The sequence below is a fragment of the Carassius carassius genome, chromosome 48 (assembly GCF_963082965.1).
Source record: "Carassius carassius chromosome 48, fCarCar2.1, whole genome shotgun sequence".
NCBI classification, from domain to species: Eukaryota; Metazoa; Chordata; class Actinopteri; order Cypriniformes; family Cyprinidae; genus Carassius; species Carassius carassius.
Window position 1 is genome coordinate 5,832,135 of NC_081802.1, and position 17,766 is coordinate 5,849,900.

A 17,766-nucleotide genomic window follows, 5' to 3' on the forward strand; every position below is an offset into this window, starting at 1 on the left:
TGTCGGGCTCGGGTCCTGTCGGGCCTAGCTTTTAAGGCCCGATTACAGCTCTACTTGCAACCACTTCTATTTCTAAATGAAACAAGTATATTTTAATATTTATTATGGAGGAAGATGACGATGTATGACATCCAATTTTGAAATTAGTGAAAAACTAATAAATAAATGCTCAAAAAGAATGTCAACAGTAATTCAATGTTAAATAAATCCTAACAAATTTCCGCTGGTTAATTGACTGAAAATCTACGGCGATCTAAAATCGTTCACGTTAATGAGATTTTCTCTTAAGTCTGTCAAGCCTAATATGAAAAGTAAACAGTAACTAACCACCTTCATTTCCCACGGCAAAAAACATTAAATGAAACGTGGCTAGTCATTGGAGATGATGCAGAGCCTTGTGGACACCTGTCCCGGTTCATTAGACGGTAGGCGGAGAGTCTCTGTACGGCTAAAGTAATTACAGTAGAGGATTACTCGGGTTATTGGCTGGAGTGGAGATTACATATTTAATTAGAGAGCAATTATCTGGGGCCATAATCCGCATACTAACTGATTAGCGGGATCAAAGCGCTACACAAGGGGAAATTAATCGCTAAATTTGATTCAAGAACAAAAAACAAAGGACGAACCACGTGCCAATTCGAATAAAAGTGATAGCTTCATAGAGGTGACTGATGCATGACGGCTTGATGAAGTAACTTCTAAGATGCTTTTGTTATCAAGAGTATCTAGATCCATCAGAGAACCCTTGACACTGAACAGAGCCCTAGCATTCAAATTAATCTGTGTGGAAAGTGAAATTTAGATCGGTATACTGTAGTGTTTGATTTTTTTTAACGAAAGTTCAAAAGTATCACGGATTTCCCAAAATATTAATTTGTAATAATAAATGTGTCTTGAGCATATTATATTGATTTCTGAAGGGTCATGTGATACTGAAGAATGATGCTGAAAATTCAGCTTTGCATCACAGAAATAAATTGCATGTTAAATATATGAAAATGGAAAACAGTTTAAATTGGAAAAATATTTCACAGTATTACTATTATTAATATTTATTTATTTGTGATTTTATTTAGATAAAATAGTTATGCAGTGTGTACTGCAATGCTTAGAATACTGTATCCCACAATGCAATGCACTAAATGTAATCATCCATTGATTTCAAGAAGCAATATCAGCAATTTATCTCCTCTTTAACATTTTTATACAAAACTGCATTAAAAATAATTAGATAATTAAGAAATAAAACTGAAAAATAAATTTAGCAGATAATAAACATGCAATACAATCAGTCAAAATCATGTGATATCTACCATTATTTTATAATAATCATTTTTTCAAAATGCACAAAAGAATAATAAACTGGTTATGCATAATGCTTAAACAAAGTAAATAGATCACACCTATCAATCTTTCAAATTCAAACCATCAATCTTTTATTTTGTTCAAACCTGAAAACAATATGTGAAACTGTACTGTTGCATGAAAATAAAAAAGTAAAAAGTATAGCATGCTACATTGTTGTCACATATCTCCTGAATGTTTAAAAAAAATGAATTTCCTCAATTTTGTGTTAAAACGTCTCACTGCAAACGGAAGGCCAAGTTGAGCATGTTGCATCATGGGATACGGCACTCATTTAGATGTTTTCAGGTCATCAAACAATCTTAATATCAGATGAAGAGAGTGAAAGTGAAGACGACAATATGCATTAATTGAAGAGAGTTTTCTAACAGCAGCTGGCACTGTGCGAAACACTACCTGTATAGTTAAAGAGGACATTAGTGTTGGCTCACTGAATACAGTCAGACTTGATTACAGTCAATAAAAGCTGGTTTATTCTGTGGCCAGATGCACCAGACCACTTAAAGGAAGAAAACCCTTAGTACTAATACCCTTACAATTATTAGGGTTTGCTTAACTTGAGGCTGCTCAAACCAAACACTGACTCTTGGCATCCATGTCAAGAGATCAGCAGCAAACACATTACACCAAATCCATCAGTGTTGAAAATGTGAAAGTGTTTTCTAGAGCTGTTTGATCAATATTGTTCGATAAAGGGCACATTATTTATGGCAGCATAAAGAAAACAAAACAGCTGCCTATTTGTGGCTGCAAATACACAATTTTTAAAATAAAATAAACAAGAAAGAAACGTTTTATTATAAAATGCCACAATATAATACTTATCAGCTTTGCTCATAAATATAATAAATATTTGTATATTTTAAAAATAGTAAATAAATATTTTTAATTTAAGCATGACATTTTGTTCAGTTGTTTTCTAAAGCAGTTATTTCAATAATGCATTATTTATAGCATATTTATGATGTGTCGATTTTTATTTTGGTATAACTGAGATATTGTTATTATGAATTAGTTTTTATTTTTTTTATATTTTATTGTAAGTTTTAGTCATTTTGTTGTGTTTTGTTTGCCATTTGTATACATTTTTGTTTTATAGTTTTATATAGTATTTTTTCAGTACTTATTTTAGTACAAAACTTGTTAACTATAGTTATATTTATAATGAATATATCAGTAAATATTTATTTATATTCCAAAATAATATTTATAATGTATCTAGTATTTATAAATGTTACTATTATTCATACTTTTGATAATACAACCCGAATTCCGGAAAAGTTGGGACGTTTTTTAAATTTTAATAAAATGAAAACTAAAAGACTTTCAAATCACATGAGCCAATATTTTATTCACAATAGAACATAGATAACATAGCAAATGTTTAAACTGAGAAAGTTTACAATTTTATGCACAAAATGAGCTCATTTCAATTTTGATTTCTGCTACAGGTCTCAAAATAGTTGGGACGGGGCATGTTTACCATGGTGTAGCATCTCCTTTTCTTTTCAAAACAGTTTGAAGACGTCTGGGCATTGAGGCTATGAGTTGCTGGAGTTTTGCTGTTGGAATTTGGTCCCATTCTTGCCTTATATAGATTTCCAGCTGCTGAAGAGTTTGTGGTCGTCTTTGACGTATTTTTCGTTTAATGATGCGCCAAATGTTCTCTATAGGTGAAAGATCTGGACTGCAGGCAGGCCAGGTTAGCACCCGGACTCTTCTACGACGAAGCCATGCTGTTGTTATAGCTGCAGTATGTGGTTTTGCATTGTCCTGCTGAAATAAACAAGGCCTTCCCTGAAATAGACGTTGTTTGGAGGGAAGCATATGTTGCTCTAAAACCTTTATATAACTTTCAGCATTCACAGAGCCTTCCAAAACATGCAAGCTGCCCATACCGTATGCACTTATGCACCCCCATACCATCAGAGATGCTGGCTTTTGAACTGAACGCTGATAACATGCTGGAAGGTCTCCCTCCTCTTTAGCCCGGAGGACACGGCGTCCGTGATTTCCAACAAGAATGTCAAATTTGGACTCGTCTGACCATAAAACACTATTCCACTTTGAAATAGTCCATTTTAAATGAGCCTTGGCCCACAGGACACGACGGCGCTTCTGGACCATGTTCACATATGGCTTCCTTTTTGCATGATAGAGCTTTAGTTGGCATCTGCTGATGGCACGGCGGATTGTGTTTACCGACAGTGGTTTCTGAAAGTATTCCTGGGCCCATTTAGTAATGTCATTGACACAATCATGCCGATGAGTGATGCAGTGTCGTCTGAGAGCCCGAAGACCACGGGCATCCAATAAAGGTCTCCGGCCTTGTCCCTTACGCACAGAGATTTCTCCAGTTTCTCTGAATCTTTTGATGATGTTATGCACTGTAGATGATGAGATTTGCAAAGCCTTTGCAATTTGACATTGAGGAACATTGTTTTTAAAGTTTTCCACAATTTTTTTACGCAGTCTTTCACAGATTGGAGAGCCTCTGCCCATCTTTACTTCTGAGAGACTCTGCTTCTCTAAGACAAAGCTTTTATAGCTAATCATGTTACAGACCTGATATCAATTAACTTAATTAATCACTAGATGTTCTCCCAGCTGAATCTTTTCAAAACTGCTTGCTTTTTTAGCCATTTGTTGCCCCCGTGCCAACTTTTTTGAGACCTGTAGCAGGCATTAAATTTTAAATGAGCTAATTAAGTGGATAAAAGTGTAAAATTTCTCAGTTTAAACATTTGCTACGTTATCTATGTTCTATTGTGAATAAAATATTGGCTCATGTGATTTGAAATTCCTTTAGTTTTCATTTTATTCAAATTTAAAAAACGTCCCAACTTTTCCGGAATTCGGGTTGTAAATATTTTTAAATAAATTGTAAATATAAAAGTAAAACAGTAACAGCATTTTTTTTTTATGATTTATAATAACCCTGGCAGTTATAGCCTATGTTTTAGTTCTCTCCCTTAAATAATTAGCTACATCAATCCCATCATCCACTTTGATTCCTTTGGGATTCTGTAATATCCGTCCTGTTGAATGTCTGCCTAATTAAGTGGGTGACCCTGTCTGCACCAAACAGAACTGTGTGTGTCCTGCCATCGATCCAGGACCCTCGGCAGCGTCGACGAACTGACCCGTATGACCCAGAACATTGACTGACAGAACTGCAGTAAATTAGATTCTCACCTGCTTAAACCAGGCACAGGTTAAGAGATGGAAAGATAGATACACACTCATGAATGGTGTTCAGTTTCTAGACACAAGGTTCAATAACTCATTTATTAGTAACACACTAACTTTAGAAGAAAATGTCATGTGATACAAAAAGGTTTATACATAAATGTAATGATATTTTTGAACTTAAAGTTGAAAACAAAATCCTAAATATTGAAACCAGGAATATTGCAGGTTTTCAAAAAATGTATGTTTTTCTCTTACTTGAAATAAAATAAACTTTAAATGAAAAGGTATATAAAAATACTTTATTTCAGCTAGTCGCCAAGACAACATTTATCATTTTCATTTAAATATAATTTTATTAAGATTTATATATAAAAAAATATTTAAGAATGCTGCTAAATAACTCATATTATCGATAATTGTTGGAATGACCTATTTATGAACGTTTATTTTATTATTACTATTTTTTATTTATTTAGATTTCTTAATTATTTGATGCATGGGAAAATGGATGTTGTATGTGTGCATTTGAGATCACTCTTAACAGGTCGTTCATTTGTTATTTGTATCAAAAATGTAGAAAAAAGATTAAATACATTTTTTATTTTTAAAAAGCTAAAAACAAAATTTCTGTTCTGTTCATTTAATTAGCTTTAACATTTCATCTACTTGTTATATGCAACAGTTTAACATTCAAACATTTTTTTATTACAATTTAAATACATTTTAAAACAAAAGGTTGAAAACAAGTTCGCTTATTTGATCAGTCTTTGAATTTCAGTTATGTCTTGTTTGTATTGAAAGTTTAAAATGTAGAACAAAAATAAATAACATAAATACAAAATTCATGTTATCCAAGTTCTACTAATTTTTAACGTGTAACTTTCTTGTTTTGCCTCATTTGATGTATATTGATACCATTTGGAATAAAAATAAACAGAATAGATTTGAGATTCCTTTGATAAGTCTTAATATTTCATTGATGTTATTTGTATTGAAGTTTTCAAGTAAAAATAAAAATGACATTTACATTTAGTCAGTTAGCAGACGCTTTTATCCAAAGCAACTTACAAATGAAAAAAATAAATATTTAAACAATATTCAAAAACAAGTTTCATGTTATAGCAGCTATACTCATCTCTAATCTCTAAGTTTTCTGTTTCTATTAGTCTTGTTTTGTCTCTTTTTTTATACACATTTTGGATAAAATAGAAACAGAAAACTGTGAGGGGGAAAGAAAGAAAAGAACAAAAGAAACTTCAATTAAACTGACCGTCCATCCATTGATAGAGCAAAAATGATTCCTTCTCTCTGGAAGGGCATCAGTCTTTCTCGTAGTTTCTGTGGAAGGAGTTGAAGTGCATCCTTGCCATGGAGAGAACCCCCATCCGGACCACATTTGACTTGACTTCTTATAGTTTGCATACTCTGTATATTAGAAATACATTCAATAAGATTCAGAAGTAAATGACATGCATTCTGATTTGTAGTTAAAAAAAAACTAGTCATGCATCATATTATTATACTGCATTCACACTCACCAAAAGACGATCATTACCGAAGTCCTGCTAGCTTTACTTGACATTTCGCGGCAATACAGTAAGTGGCGTCATGAAACCCACCGTACGTCATATCCGTGCGACGAGTGGCTATTTGTTAGAAATAAAAATTTGTATCTGTAGTCGTAAAATAATGTATATTAGATTTGTTTTAAGTTATTGACAATATATTGACGTATACATTTAACTGCGTACTAACGGTGGGTTAAAACAGTCGCTTAACAACCTTAAGGGTGTTTGGCATGTCCAGATAGGTTTATTTTAAAAGTTATGGTGCCTCAGAATATCTCATGTTATAAAACTGGCAGAAGTGTATTTTTAATCACATATAGTAAGTTGTAAGTGTAAATGCCACTTACTGGGTTCTTTTCACCCTTGTGTGGATCTTAGAAATGTAAACAAAACCTAGAGCAGAAGAGAGTTATCAGTTCTACTTCCGGTACTAGAGAACTGACCACCGATTGGTCAATAGTGTCAAGTGACAATAAAAAAACGTATCTTTTCCACAAAAATGTTTATACTTGAAATAAATGCAGCAAAACAGTACTATTATTAATGTTTTATATACAAATTAGTTACAAATTTGTGTTCGTTTTCTTTAATTTTACATATATTAGTTGCATATTTTCTATGTAAAATATAGAATTATATTCAATATAATTATATTATATTCAATTAGGTTTTAAAGGAGTAAAGTTCACTAAAATGTTAATCTCATTTTATTTTAAAGTTGCTTTAAAGCTTAATATTTTACGTATTAATGAAATAATTTTCATAAGAGTGTTATATAGTAATAACAAAAATAATAGTCATTATAAGAAAGTATTTTTAAGGCTCTTTGAATTATTGCCTCCTAATTTACAACATATCCATTCAAAATTATTATAAATATATTGTTTTTAATCATTTGTGGGACAGATTGAGCCACGCTGCGCCCTCTGTCGGTATAATATTGTTACGTCACCGCATACATTTTTATTTTCCCTACCGGGTGTTTGAATATTTTGTCTTCAATGCCGCTGACAGACCGACAGCTTTGACTTCAGCCTTTAGCAGCCATTAGACTCATTTTTTCTCTACATTCCTCCAAATACGTAGACGTCTATCTTTCCCACAGGTAAGCCTACAGTCTACACAATATCACGATTTTTGGTGTTATTCTTGTGAATTTGAGTGATCTGGAAATGCTGTAACGTTATATATGTTTCAACTCATTTAGCTTTACCATGTGTGTTAGCACACCACAGTGTTTTGGTCTTTTTTTAATGATTTTAAACCAAACACCAGCCTCAGATGACTGACAGTGTGTCTTTTTAGTCTCAAAGAGTGTTTTATAAACAGTCTGTGTGTTTTGCTTTTCATATATTTGAAGTAAATGTGTTATGATCTTGCATACCAGGGCCAAGGAGAGATCAGACACATGAAGAGTAAATAAACATGCAGGTGTATAAAAGCACAGATATGTTCACGCTTTAATGTGTTTTATTTATTATGACTTCATCTAGCTGCAGTACTGATGTGTTTATGTAGCTTTAGGGTTGATCTTCAGAGGTTGACAGAGCTCCAGGTTTCTTTCTTAAGGGCCTGTGCAGGCGATTAAACCACCAGGAGATGTGTGAAGACAATAAATGTGTTTTTGTTTAAAAAATAATAACTATTTTTGGTGTTTAATGTTTTTACGTTCGAAACTTGTTTATTTACACCCTTTTTGAAGATTTGCTTGAGAATGTGCAATATATCGGATTCGGTAACCATATCTTAGTTTTTAAAACCGATATTAGAAACCAATTTTTTTTAGCTTATATGGCAGATTTCAAACTAAGGTGATTAAACCACCAGGAGATGTGTGAAGACAATAAATGTGTTTTTGTTTTAAAAAAAATAATTCTTTTTGGTGTTTAATGTTGCATTTACGTTCAAAACTTGTTTATTTACACCCTTTTTGAGGATTTGCTTGAGAATGTGCAATATATCGGTAACCATATCTTAGTTTTTAAAACCAATATTAGAAACAATTTTTTTTGCAAACTAAGAGATTATTAATACTTTTTGCTCCATATTATAATAGCTACATTCTGCTTTCGCAGTATATAGACTGAAAAATTTACAATTTCTAGTATATTACACAAGTAATTATAAAGAAATGGCTAGTAAAACACTTTTTCAATGGCAGATTCCAAAATGAACAATTATTAATCTTTTTTTTTTTGTTTTTACATTATAATGGTCAGTGTTTCATACTACACAGTATATATAAAGTATATATATATAAAACTGTATTTAACTCAGAAATAATGTAACATTGAATTAAACTTAACATTTTGAAATCGAAAGACTGAAATAGTATTTTTTTTTTATAAAACACCAATAATCGGTTTTATTTAAGTTTTTTTTTTATTACATTTGAATATTCTATGCAAACACTGCACTCATTATGTAATCATGCTACACTATTTAAACGGATATTTTTTTGTAGTGTGATCATCATGCTGTCAAAGTCAATCATATTGCATTGTGGGATACATTATAAATGCAGTATGTTTTGTTGTATACTTTCATGTTTTTGCGCAAATTTAACATGACCCAGGTATATAAGGTATATCATATGAAAATTTTGCATACTAGGCACAATATACAGTACATAATTTTTTTTACAGTTTTTCAAAAAAGTAAACTAAACACTAGGGCTGCACGATATTGGGAAATAATGACATTGCGATATTTAATTTTTCTGCGATATATAGCGAAATGAAATCTATTTTTTTTTTTTTTAAATGGGGTGAGCACACTTACATTCTCATTTTAAATGATTTAAACATCGACACCATCGTGTCAATTGATTAATATGCGCGAGGGAGAGAGAGCAAAACAGTGCTCCTGTTGTTTGAAGACGGTGAGCGTGCGGCCGGGGCTCGCTCGCGCTCTCTCTCTCCCTCCCTCTGTCTCTCTCTCGCGCTCTCTCTCACGCTCTCTCTCTCTCACGGAACAACTACGACAGCCTACATCGCACATCCTGCGATGTGACTATCGTGGATTCGTACATCGTGATATCGATGCTTAAACGACACATCGTGCAGCCCTACTAAACACCATAGATTTAAAATACTAACGCATTAAAAAAAATAAAGATATACTTGTAAAATGATCCATATTGGCTGGAAATTGGCTTTTTTCTTTATCTACATTACTAAATGAATAATTGTTAATATTTTTATAGTAAAATGTGTCTGATTTTAGGCTGCTTTTGATCATCCACATTTCCAAAATTGCATATTTTGGTGCTGTACTTGGAGAATCTAGACAGCATTTTCTTGGAATCATACGTGGTGAGCATTTTGGACTTCATTTTTGCACATCAAACCTAGTGAGCTGTTTTTATCATTTTTATTATTATTTTGGTTTTGTTTTTTACTTCAATTCGCTTAAGCATTTGCTCCATGGATAGTTCTTAATATTTTAACGAAAATGTTCGCAATGTTTTTTTTTTTTTCTGTTTTTTTTTATAACATCTAATATCTTTGCATGAAATTATTAAGTTTAGTTAGCAGATGATTTTTAATCATTCCAGGTTCAGATCAATTACAGTGACATTTGGTTCCCTTTGTGTCCAACTCAAGGTCACATCAGTGATATCACAGACATTGTAATCTGCAACATTTTACATGTGCAATTCATATCTTTAATAATTCATATATATATATATATATATATATATATATATATTATAACCTGTTTCTGGTACGTGAACTTCATTTCAAGCGCTGACATGATGCATAGTCTTGTACTAGGGTTCTTTTTGACCTTGCGATTGTTCAGCTGTTATTTTATTTATATGTATTTTTAAACACTGATGCGGTGTATTGTTAGGCGTCCTGGTTTCCTGTGCCGCCGGCCTGTTTCTGTCATGCCGAATATTAATGTTCGTGCGCGAGAGGCGCTGCGGTAAGGAATGATCCACAAGCTTCTGTTCGTACGAGCTCATCTGCATCACCACAGGAGGATTCTCACCTGCGTGCCCCCATCCCCCTTTCACCTGAGCATCACTTCATTCTGCAGCACAGCATTCGTTATAGACGATGAAATGACTTATTTAATGATTTCTTGCCTAGTAGGTGATTGTGCTCTCTGTTCAACCAATATTTGCCATTTTCGTTTACAAAATTAAACTAGTGCTATGAAATGAAGTTGAAATGCTGTCCAAAGAAGATCAAAAAAAATTTCCATGTCATTGTGAATGTTACTTTTTCACCATATGTGCCCTTTTCACCCAGTATGCACAGTGAATTTTAGAACATGACCTTCTAGGTTAAGAAGTAGAACTAGTACTGTGATATGCAGCTGAACTGGTGTCCAAACTAGGTCAAAGGCATCTGGTTATGCTTTTGACAAAATATTTGTTATTGTCTTAATTGTTGCCTGTTCACCTTGTGCGCCCTGTTCCCCCAATAGGTGCCATGAATGTATAGCAGGATCTTCGGTTTGGTTTATCATTGTGATTGGTTACATTACCATTTATGTAGAGATCCTAAGAGTTTGGACAGGAAGTGTTCATATGGAGAATTTCTTTTTGGAGAGGATGAAAGGGGATTTACGCTGGACCATTTTTGTTTTTAAGTTAGTCATTGTGCATCCAAAACCAACAGAATGCAGGGTTTTGAGAGTCGCTATGCTTATTTTTTACTTTCCACCTTTTTAAAAATATGACACCTTTGGAGTGTGTCTCTAAAAAATATGAAACAAAATGAAGTGGCCAAAGATGTCCATCTGACGCATACGTACATAGACAGGAAATAAAAAATAACCCACCTCGGGTGCTTGAACTTTTTTCTGTCCAGTACTTGAGCAGTCAATATGAAAAAAAAGAAATGAGGCATAAATCATCTTGCGATGCTTATGGCAAATATTTGCTTCTCGTATTGAATTTTAACTTTACACCATGTGTGCCCTGTTCACCCATTAAAATTCTGTAAGTTTAGAAATGGCCATTTGTGTTAAGGAGTGTGCAGTAATATGTGGTTGAATTGGTGTCCAAAAGAGCCAATAAGCAGTTTGATCAGTTTTTAGCAACAGAAATTATCATCTTGTATATTACCTTTTCGCCTTTTTCACCCAAAACATAATGTGAAATTAGAGCAACTTAATTAAGGTTATAGTGAAATAAAGTTTAAGTGGTATCGAAAAAAGGTCATAGACATTTTGGTAAGTTTTTGGCAAATAATTTTTAATGTTACCTTTTCACCTTGTGTGCCCTGTTCACCCAAAAAGTGCCCGTTCACAGCTGTTTGTGTTAGGGAGTGTACAGGGATATACAGTACAGTTAGGATCACCTTATGATTTTGCCAAAATATATGGTGTCGTCTAAAATTGTTTCCGTTTGCCCCATTGCACCTTGTCAACCCAAAAAATAGATTGAATCCTAAAGCCAGACATTTGTGTGAAGGAATGAGCAATAATATTCAATTTAACTGATGTCCAAAAGAGGTCAAAGTCTGGTTATGCTTTTGGATAAAAATCTGTCATCATCTTAAATGTTACCTGTTCACCCTCTGCTCCCTGATCACCCAATAAACACTGAGAATCTAGAGCAGGACCACTCTGTTTTTACAGCAAGATTTGTTATCGCCTTGAGAGCATCTCACATCCAGATTTCTACAAAACCCTCATCGGCTCATTTTTCTTGCATGCGTCCGGGTCTCGGAGCTGCCCAGAGGTGTCACCTGGATCAGAGAAATGAACGTTGTGACCGGTCACTTTTAAATGTCAACACATTTTCTCATTCTGCTCTTACATGGCTGGAAAAGCCGGCAGACAGCAGACCTTCTTTCTTCCCTATGTATTAACGAGAATAATGACCGGTGTGGTAAATTATAGCGCCGTGGTATTTTGGGGCGCTACAGAGTTTATTGACCTGTTCTCTCTTTCGGTAATCAGCGTGGAGCTGGACGTTTCTCCCTAATGAGATCATATCCGATACAAATTACTACTGTGCTACCTCCTGCTGCCTCCGCTGCTTTAGTAATCCATAGCTTTTTTCATTTGCTCTTGCTGTTTTGCATGGATAAGGTTTCTTGGTCAAGCTAGTCCTGAAGCACAACGTTAACTGTCCCCCTCCCCCCAACATGCTTATTAAAAGGCGTCTGCAAATTTCGCCCCTTATCCCGAGGCTATTCCCACCATGCTTGCGGACACCATCGGGGGAAAGCAGAATAAATGTGGCTGTCACATTTCCTCCGCAGGCGAACGGCATCTTGGGCTACAATTAGCCAGCAGTGCCAGTCCTCCCCCCCTCTGGTCTTTTGTTATGCAAATGAGACTCATGTAATACGCCGTTTAGCTGGAATTTTTGCAGATTTTCTCTTTCACTGAAAGGAGCCGCTCGGTGAATGGGGAGTTTTACTTTAACTTGACTGGCTTTGTGCAACTGTCAGTGTCGACTTTTTTTCTTTACAGCGAAAACCGCAGTAGTTGTCGGTGCAGTCAGTCACAATCACGTCAAGATGATGATTGTTTGTTAATTTGTAGTTTTGTCTGGATATATTGTTTAGTCTGGAAGCATGTTGGCTTTGAATTGCCAACATAGACTGCGGTTTTGAGCATCGTGCCTACCTACCTTGATGACATTTCGGAAATCGAACATATTGGGCTTCCTACCTACACAGCATTTTAGAGCATCCCACAGGAAAGCTGACTACTTAGACACCTGTTTTTGAGAATCAAATATTGTGAATTGCCTGTCTACCTACTTTTTTTTTGTCATACTTTGTAGGCTGTCTATCTAGACAGCATTTCTGGACCTCGAACCTAGTGAGCCACCTACATAAATGGTGTTTCTTGGCTCCCTTTCTAGACAGAATTTTTGGGGATCAAAATGAGTAAGGTCCTTATCTAGACAGCATTTTTTGGGAATAAAATTTATTGATCTCTCTATCTAGACAGCATTTTTGGTGTTATACTCAGTGAGCTGCTTAAGTACATCGAAACTTGGACATTAAACAATAAACAGTGTTTCTTGACATTGTATTTACTTGGCTCCCTATCTGGACAGCATTTTTGATTCATTAGTCATTTTACCTACTTAACTCCTTTTTAAAACAGCATGTTTGGGTTTTTTACCTACTTACCGCCTTATCTTGAAGCTTTTTTTGAGCATCAAACCCAGTGAGCTTCCTACATAAACAGTGTTGCTGAGCTTTGATAGTTATCTCACTATCTAGGCAGCATTTTGGGTCCTCAAACCTAATGAGCCACTTATCTAGACAGTGTTTCTGGCCATTTTACCTAGTTAGCTCACTATCTAGAACACATTGTTGGGCATCAAAACAAGTGATCTAGATAGCATCAAACCTAGTGTGCTGCTTACCTAGACAGTGTCTCTGGTCATTTTATCTGGCTAGCTTTCTATCTAAAGACCATGTTTGAGCATGAAATATAGTAAGCTCCCTATCTAGACAGCATTTTTGAGCATCTAACTTTGTGAGCTCCCTATCTAATGAGTTGCCTATGTAGACGTAAATTTGGTCATCAGACAGCATTTTGTTAGTTTTGTCTGGAAATCATTTGGTCTGAAAGCACGTTTTGGTTTGCCATAGTTTTATTCATATTCAAATCCTTTTTTTCTGGCTATCATTTGTGTTTGGCTACATTTCGTCAGTAATGCGCAAACCGTTTTCCATGACCCACTTTTCCCAATGACCTCACCTGCCTGCGTCAGTCAGCAATGACAAAGGCGCTCGCTCGTTAAACCTGGGCGTCTACCTAACTTCCCTCCAATTAACTTAAGGTATTTTTCATTCGTAGAAATCTAGAGATTTTTATTTTAAGAGCATGAGGCACAAAGGGACTTCACTTTAAGCAGGGCGTGTGTGCAACTGCGGCACTGGGTTCGACGGGTGGTTTATGTGCAACCGAATAAGGTGGATTTGCAGTGTTGGCGTGCTCCTACCCTGACAGACTGTTCCACAGTGGCACTTCGCCACAGTTGGTCGTGTGTGTGTGTGTGTGTATCTTTGCCGTCTGCCTCTCTCTCTGGTCCACAGGGGCCATCTGATTGGCTCTCAAGGGTGGAGTCCTGCTTAGCGCTGACATACTGCACCCAGCCCTCAGGGCGCTCTGATTGGCCAGGGGAGGGATGACATCACAAAGGCCAGCTGTTGATTTGGCGGAGAGTGTGTGTGCATGAGAGAGAGAGAGAGGAGAATCAGGAAGGATTGCGGCAGCGATGGCTTTGGGCAGGTACGTGAATGCTCCGCGCTCAGACGGAGGAGAGCAGAGCTGCACTGAGCGCGCTCCGTTTGATGGCACTCGGGCTGCTATGGAAACTAATGATGTGAGCCGAGCAGCGGATCATGAACGCCAGGCAGGTGTGTGTGTGTGTGAGTGTCTTGGACATTTTGATTTCTATGCTGATGTTTTTGCTTGCTCGTTTTAATTGTGGTGAATATGTAAAAATTTTTATTTATAAAGTAGTAACAACTTTTACTGAATAGTTTTACAATGAATAAAGTCACTTTAGGTTTTTTTTTTTAATTCTTATTATTTTTTACAATGAACAAGGGCACTTTAGAATAAAAAAAATCCAACAATTGAGCTTTCTTTAAATATATAGTCAGAAATTATATGCAAAAGCATAAATGATAAAATAATCTAAATTCATTTTACTGTTCATTTTAACTTATTCCATGCTAATATTAAATTCCTTGTGACTAAATTTGCATGTCAGCATATTACACTCCGTGCCTTTGTGTGTGTGTGTGTGTGCCATTTGTAATGACATTCTCGTAATTGCTCTATTTTATAATTTAAAAAAGAGCCTGAGGCTGCTATCAGCAGAAAGCTGGGTGTTTGTGTCGATGAAAATTGCAGCCAAAGGCAGCCTGGCTAATATCGTTAATGTGGCGAATCGTGTAAATGAACTGATAAAGAGAGGAGAGGAGAAGAATAGGTCGACTGTGACAGCGGCCACACACTGAGATCACGGATTGTGGCAGGAGGGGGGAAAAAGAGGGAAAACCATTAGCGATGCTTTTATCCAGAAATATGGGCCATTTGCATATTAGTCTAAAACAGGGGTGAAGTAAAATACGTGTAGCCTGGAGCCCGGCGCAGTGATGCACTTCTTTTATCAGGAGGGTAAGTGCTCGTTGCTTCCTGAAATATGGTGATTAATAATTGATAATGGGAAATTATGGATGGGCTTTATTGTCTTAGACAACATGCTTTGGAGCAGGATAATGAATGTTGCATACATACTTGTGAAAAGGTCAAAAAGTTGTTGCGCTTTATCTTTTTTCATTTACTTTGCATGTATTGTCTGTTTTTGTCTTTTTTTTTTTTGTGGTATGATTTGAGATATAATAAAACAAAAGCAGAATTTGTTTGTGGGCTGGGGTTTAAAAAAATTTCTGCCCAAAGTCTGTGTGTCTGTCCCAGAATTTGATCTTAAAACCGGGTAAACTACCTTGAACGCATTTCTGGGCATTGCACCTAGTGAGCTGTGTACATAGACTGCATTTATGGGCATCAAAAGCATGTTAACTGTTAGCCTAGACAGCTTTTGTGTGCATCATAATTAGTGTGCTACCTTCCTAGACAGCATTTTTAGGCATTATACAATTTGTGCTGCCTAAGTAGCAGTTTTGGGCATCATTTTCGTCTGCTTAATGCATAAATGTAAATGTAAAAGCTTGTTATACGCCCACCGAGACAGCATTCATGGCCATCAAATCTAGTGAGCTGGTTTCTCAGATGCATTATACATATTGAGCCGGCTACCTAGACTGCATTTCAGATATCAAAAGCTTATTAACTGATTGCACAGACAGCAATCATCCATTTATACTTGGTGTGTTACCTTCCTAGACAGCCTTTTTGGGCATTATACCTTATACATGATCTGCCTTTTTTAGATGCATCTTGAATTTAGGACATTGTACAATTTGAGCTGCCTAAGTAGAAGTTTTGGGCATTATTTTCGTCTTCTTAATGCATAAATGTAAAAACTTTATATATGCCTACCCAGGCAGCGTTTTGGACCATCAAATGTAGCGAACTGATTTCCTAGATGCATTTTTGGGCATTATACCTATTGAGCTGCCTACCTAGATTGCATTTTCATGCATCAAAATTGTATTAAGTGTTTGCCTAGACAACAGTTGTGTGCATCATAGACAGCATTTTTGGGTATTGTTCCAAATGAGCTTCCTACCTACGCCGCATTTTTTGCGTTCAAACCTAGTGAGAGTTATACATAATCTAGTGAGCTGCCTACCTAGATGGCTTTGATGGGCATTGTACTTTGTGTGCTACCTTTCTATACAGCAATTTTGGGCATCGTACCCATACTAAATAGCATTTTGAGGTATGAGACCCCGAAAGCTAGTGAGCTGTCTTTATAGATATCGTTGTCGAACACCTCAACCTAGTGAGCAGCCTAACACAACAAGATTTTTGGGCGTCATACCTTAGAAATTATGTATAGTTCCTATCTAAACGCCCGCATTGAGTATTTTACTTTTATTTTATTTGTTAGAAGAATATCTTGATTGTTTTTTGGGCTTTGTACCTACTGAGCTGCCTATCTAGAGAGCATTTATGGGCATTTTTGGACTAAACATCAACCTTTTGTCACCATACTTGGTCTCAATGTCATTCTACCAAGACAACATTTCTGGGCGTTACACGTTATTTGGGTGCTCATTCGAATAGAAATGCTCGAAAATGCAGTAGTTTTTGAGATGCAGCCAGAGTATTTGTGTGTTTCTGCAGTGGTTGATTTTCCCTTTTGTTTTTTTGTTTTTATCCTCCAGCGTCAAACTCGGACATCTGTACTGTCAAGTTTGTGAAAATAAACACCCGTCGAGGTCTGAGGAGAGTCTTTTCTCTCTAGTGATGCTTGGAAGAACTTATTGAATATGGAGCGGAAAATGTTGTGCGAGCAGGAGGGGAGGGGAGTTGCGGTGGAGGGCGTATTTTGAAATGCAGATTTGAATTTTCACTTCACCTCGACATAAACGGAGAAAAAGATATGGCAGCTTCGAGATTAGCCCGCAGCAAGAGAGATGCTTGTATATTTATGAATAGTGCTCGTGTAATTCCTGCCAACTGTTGGTGTTTCGATCCGTGTGTGGGTGGAAAAGCGCTCTCATAACTTAAGTCATAATTGTCCTTGAGAGCATCACTTGATGCGCAATTGTGCCCTCCATTGTCCAAAGTAGATGAAGAGACATATACTTCCATTGGTGATGTGGAATAACGCCTGTGACCTGTGTGCAAATACTCATTGCATGGACTTGGATCATTCTGATGGACCGTCTGGCTGATTGGATGACAGCTTGTGTGTTTGTGTGCGCTCGTGTGGTCGTTCCCACCTGTTCTTGTCATTGCCACCACCTGTGTTACTGTCACATCACGCGTGATGCTAATCCCTTGAATTTTGATTAGTGTGTGTGTCACTATGCATCTCCTCTGGTGGTTTTAGTAACATGAATCTCTAGCTGGACTCAGATTGGACAGTGTATTCGGCCCCAGTTGACGTACTTTGCAGGATTAATGAGTTAGGTTAGGCCCTTTTGACCTCGAGATACAGAGTGGGTCTCGACGTGGCAGGAGTTTCTAGATTGGCGGTGGCAGGATGGGTGGGGGTGCTTTGGTG

At 36.1% G+C, this 17,766-nt stretch overlaps 2 protein-coding genes across 10 annotated transcripts in view; one reads left to right on the plus strand and one right to left on the minus strand.

Annotated features, from left to right (window-relative positions):
- Nucleotides 1-6,251, minus strand: part of zranb3 (zinc finger, RAN-binding domain containing 3) — a 54,295-nt gene extending 48,044 nt beyond the window's left edge. Inside the window, exons 1-2 of the mRNA XM_059543246.1 lie at nucleotides 6,099-6,251; nucleotides 5,831-5,985 (exon numbers count right to left, since the gene is read on the minus strand). Of these exons, the coding sequence (XP_059399229.1) occupies nucleotides 5,831-5,982 (152 nt within the window). The 5' untranslated portion in view covers nucleotides 5,983-5,985; nucleotides 6,099-6,251. The remainder of the gene's footprint in view (nucleotides 1-5,830; nucleotides 5,986-6,098) is intronic.
- An 846-nt stretch (nucleotides 6,252-7,097) lies between these two features.
- The window catches only part of LOC132131699 (R3H domain-containing protein 1-like), a 37,667-nt gene continuing 26,998 nt past the window's right edge, over nucleotides 7,098-17,766 (plus strand). For 3 of the 9 annotated variants that reach the window (XM_059543766.1, XM_059543771.1, XM_059543773.1), the window contains exon 1: nucleotides 14,312-14,476. The gene's annotated coding sequence lies outside the window, so the exon portion shown is untranslated. Of the gene's footprint in view, nucleotides 7,234-14,311; nucleotides 14,477-15,223; nucleotides 15,246-17,766 lie in introns of those variants that run through there. The other 6 variants (XM_059543772.1, XM_059543774.1, XM_059543767.1 and 3 more) reach the window with 5 other exon arrangements.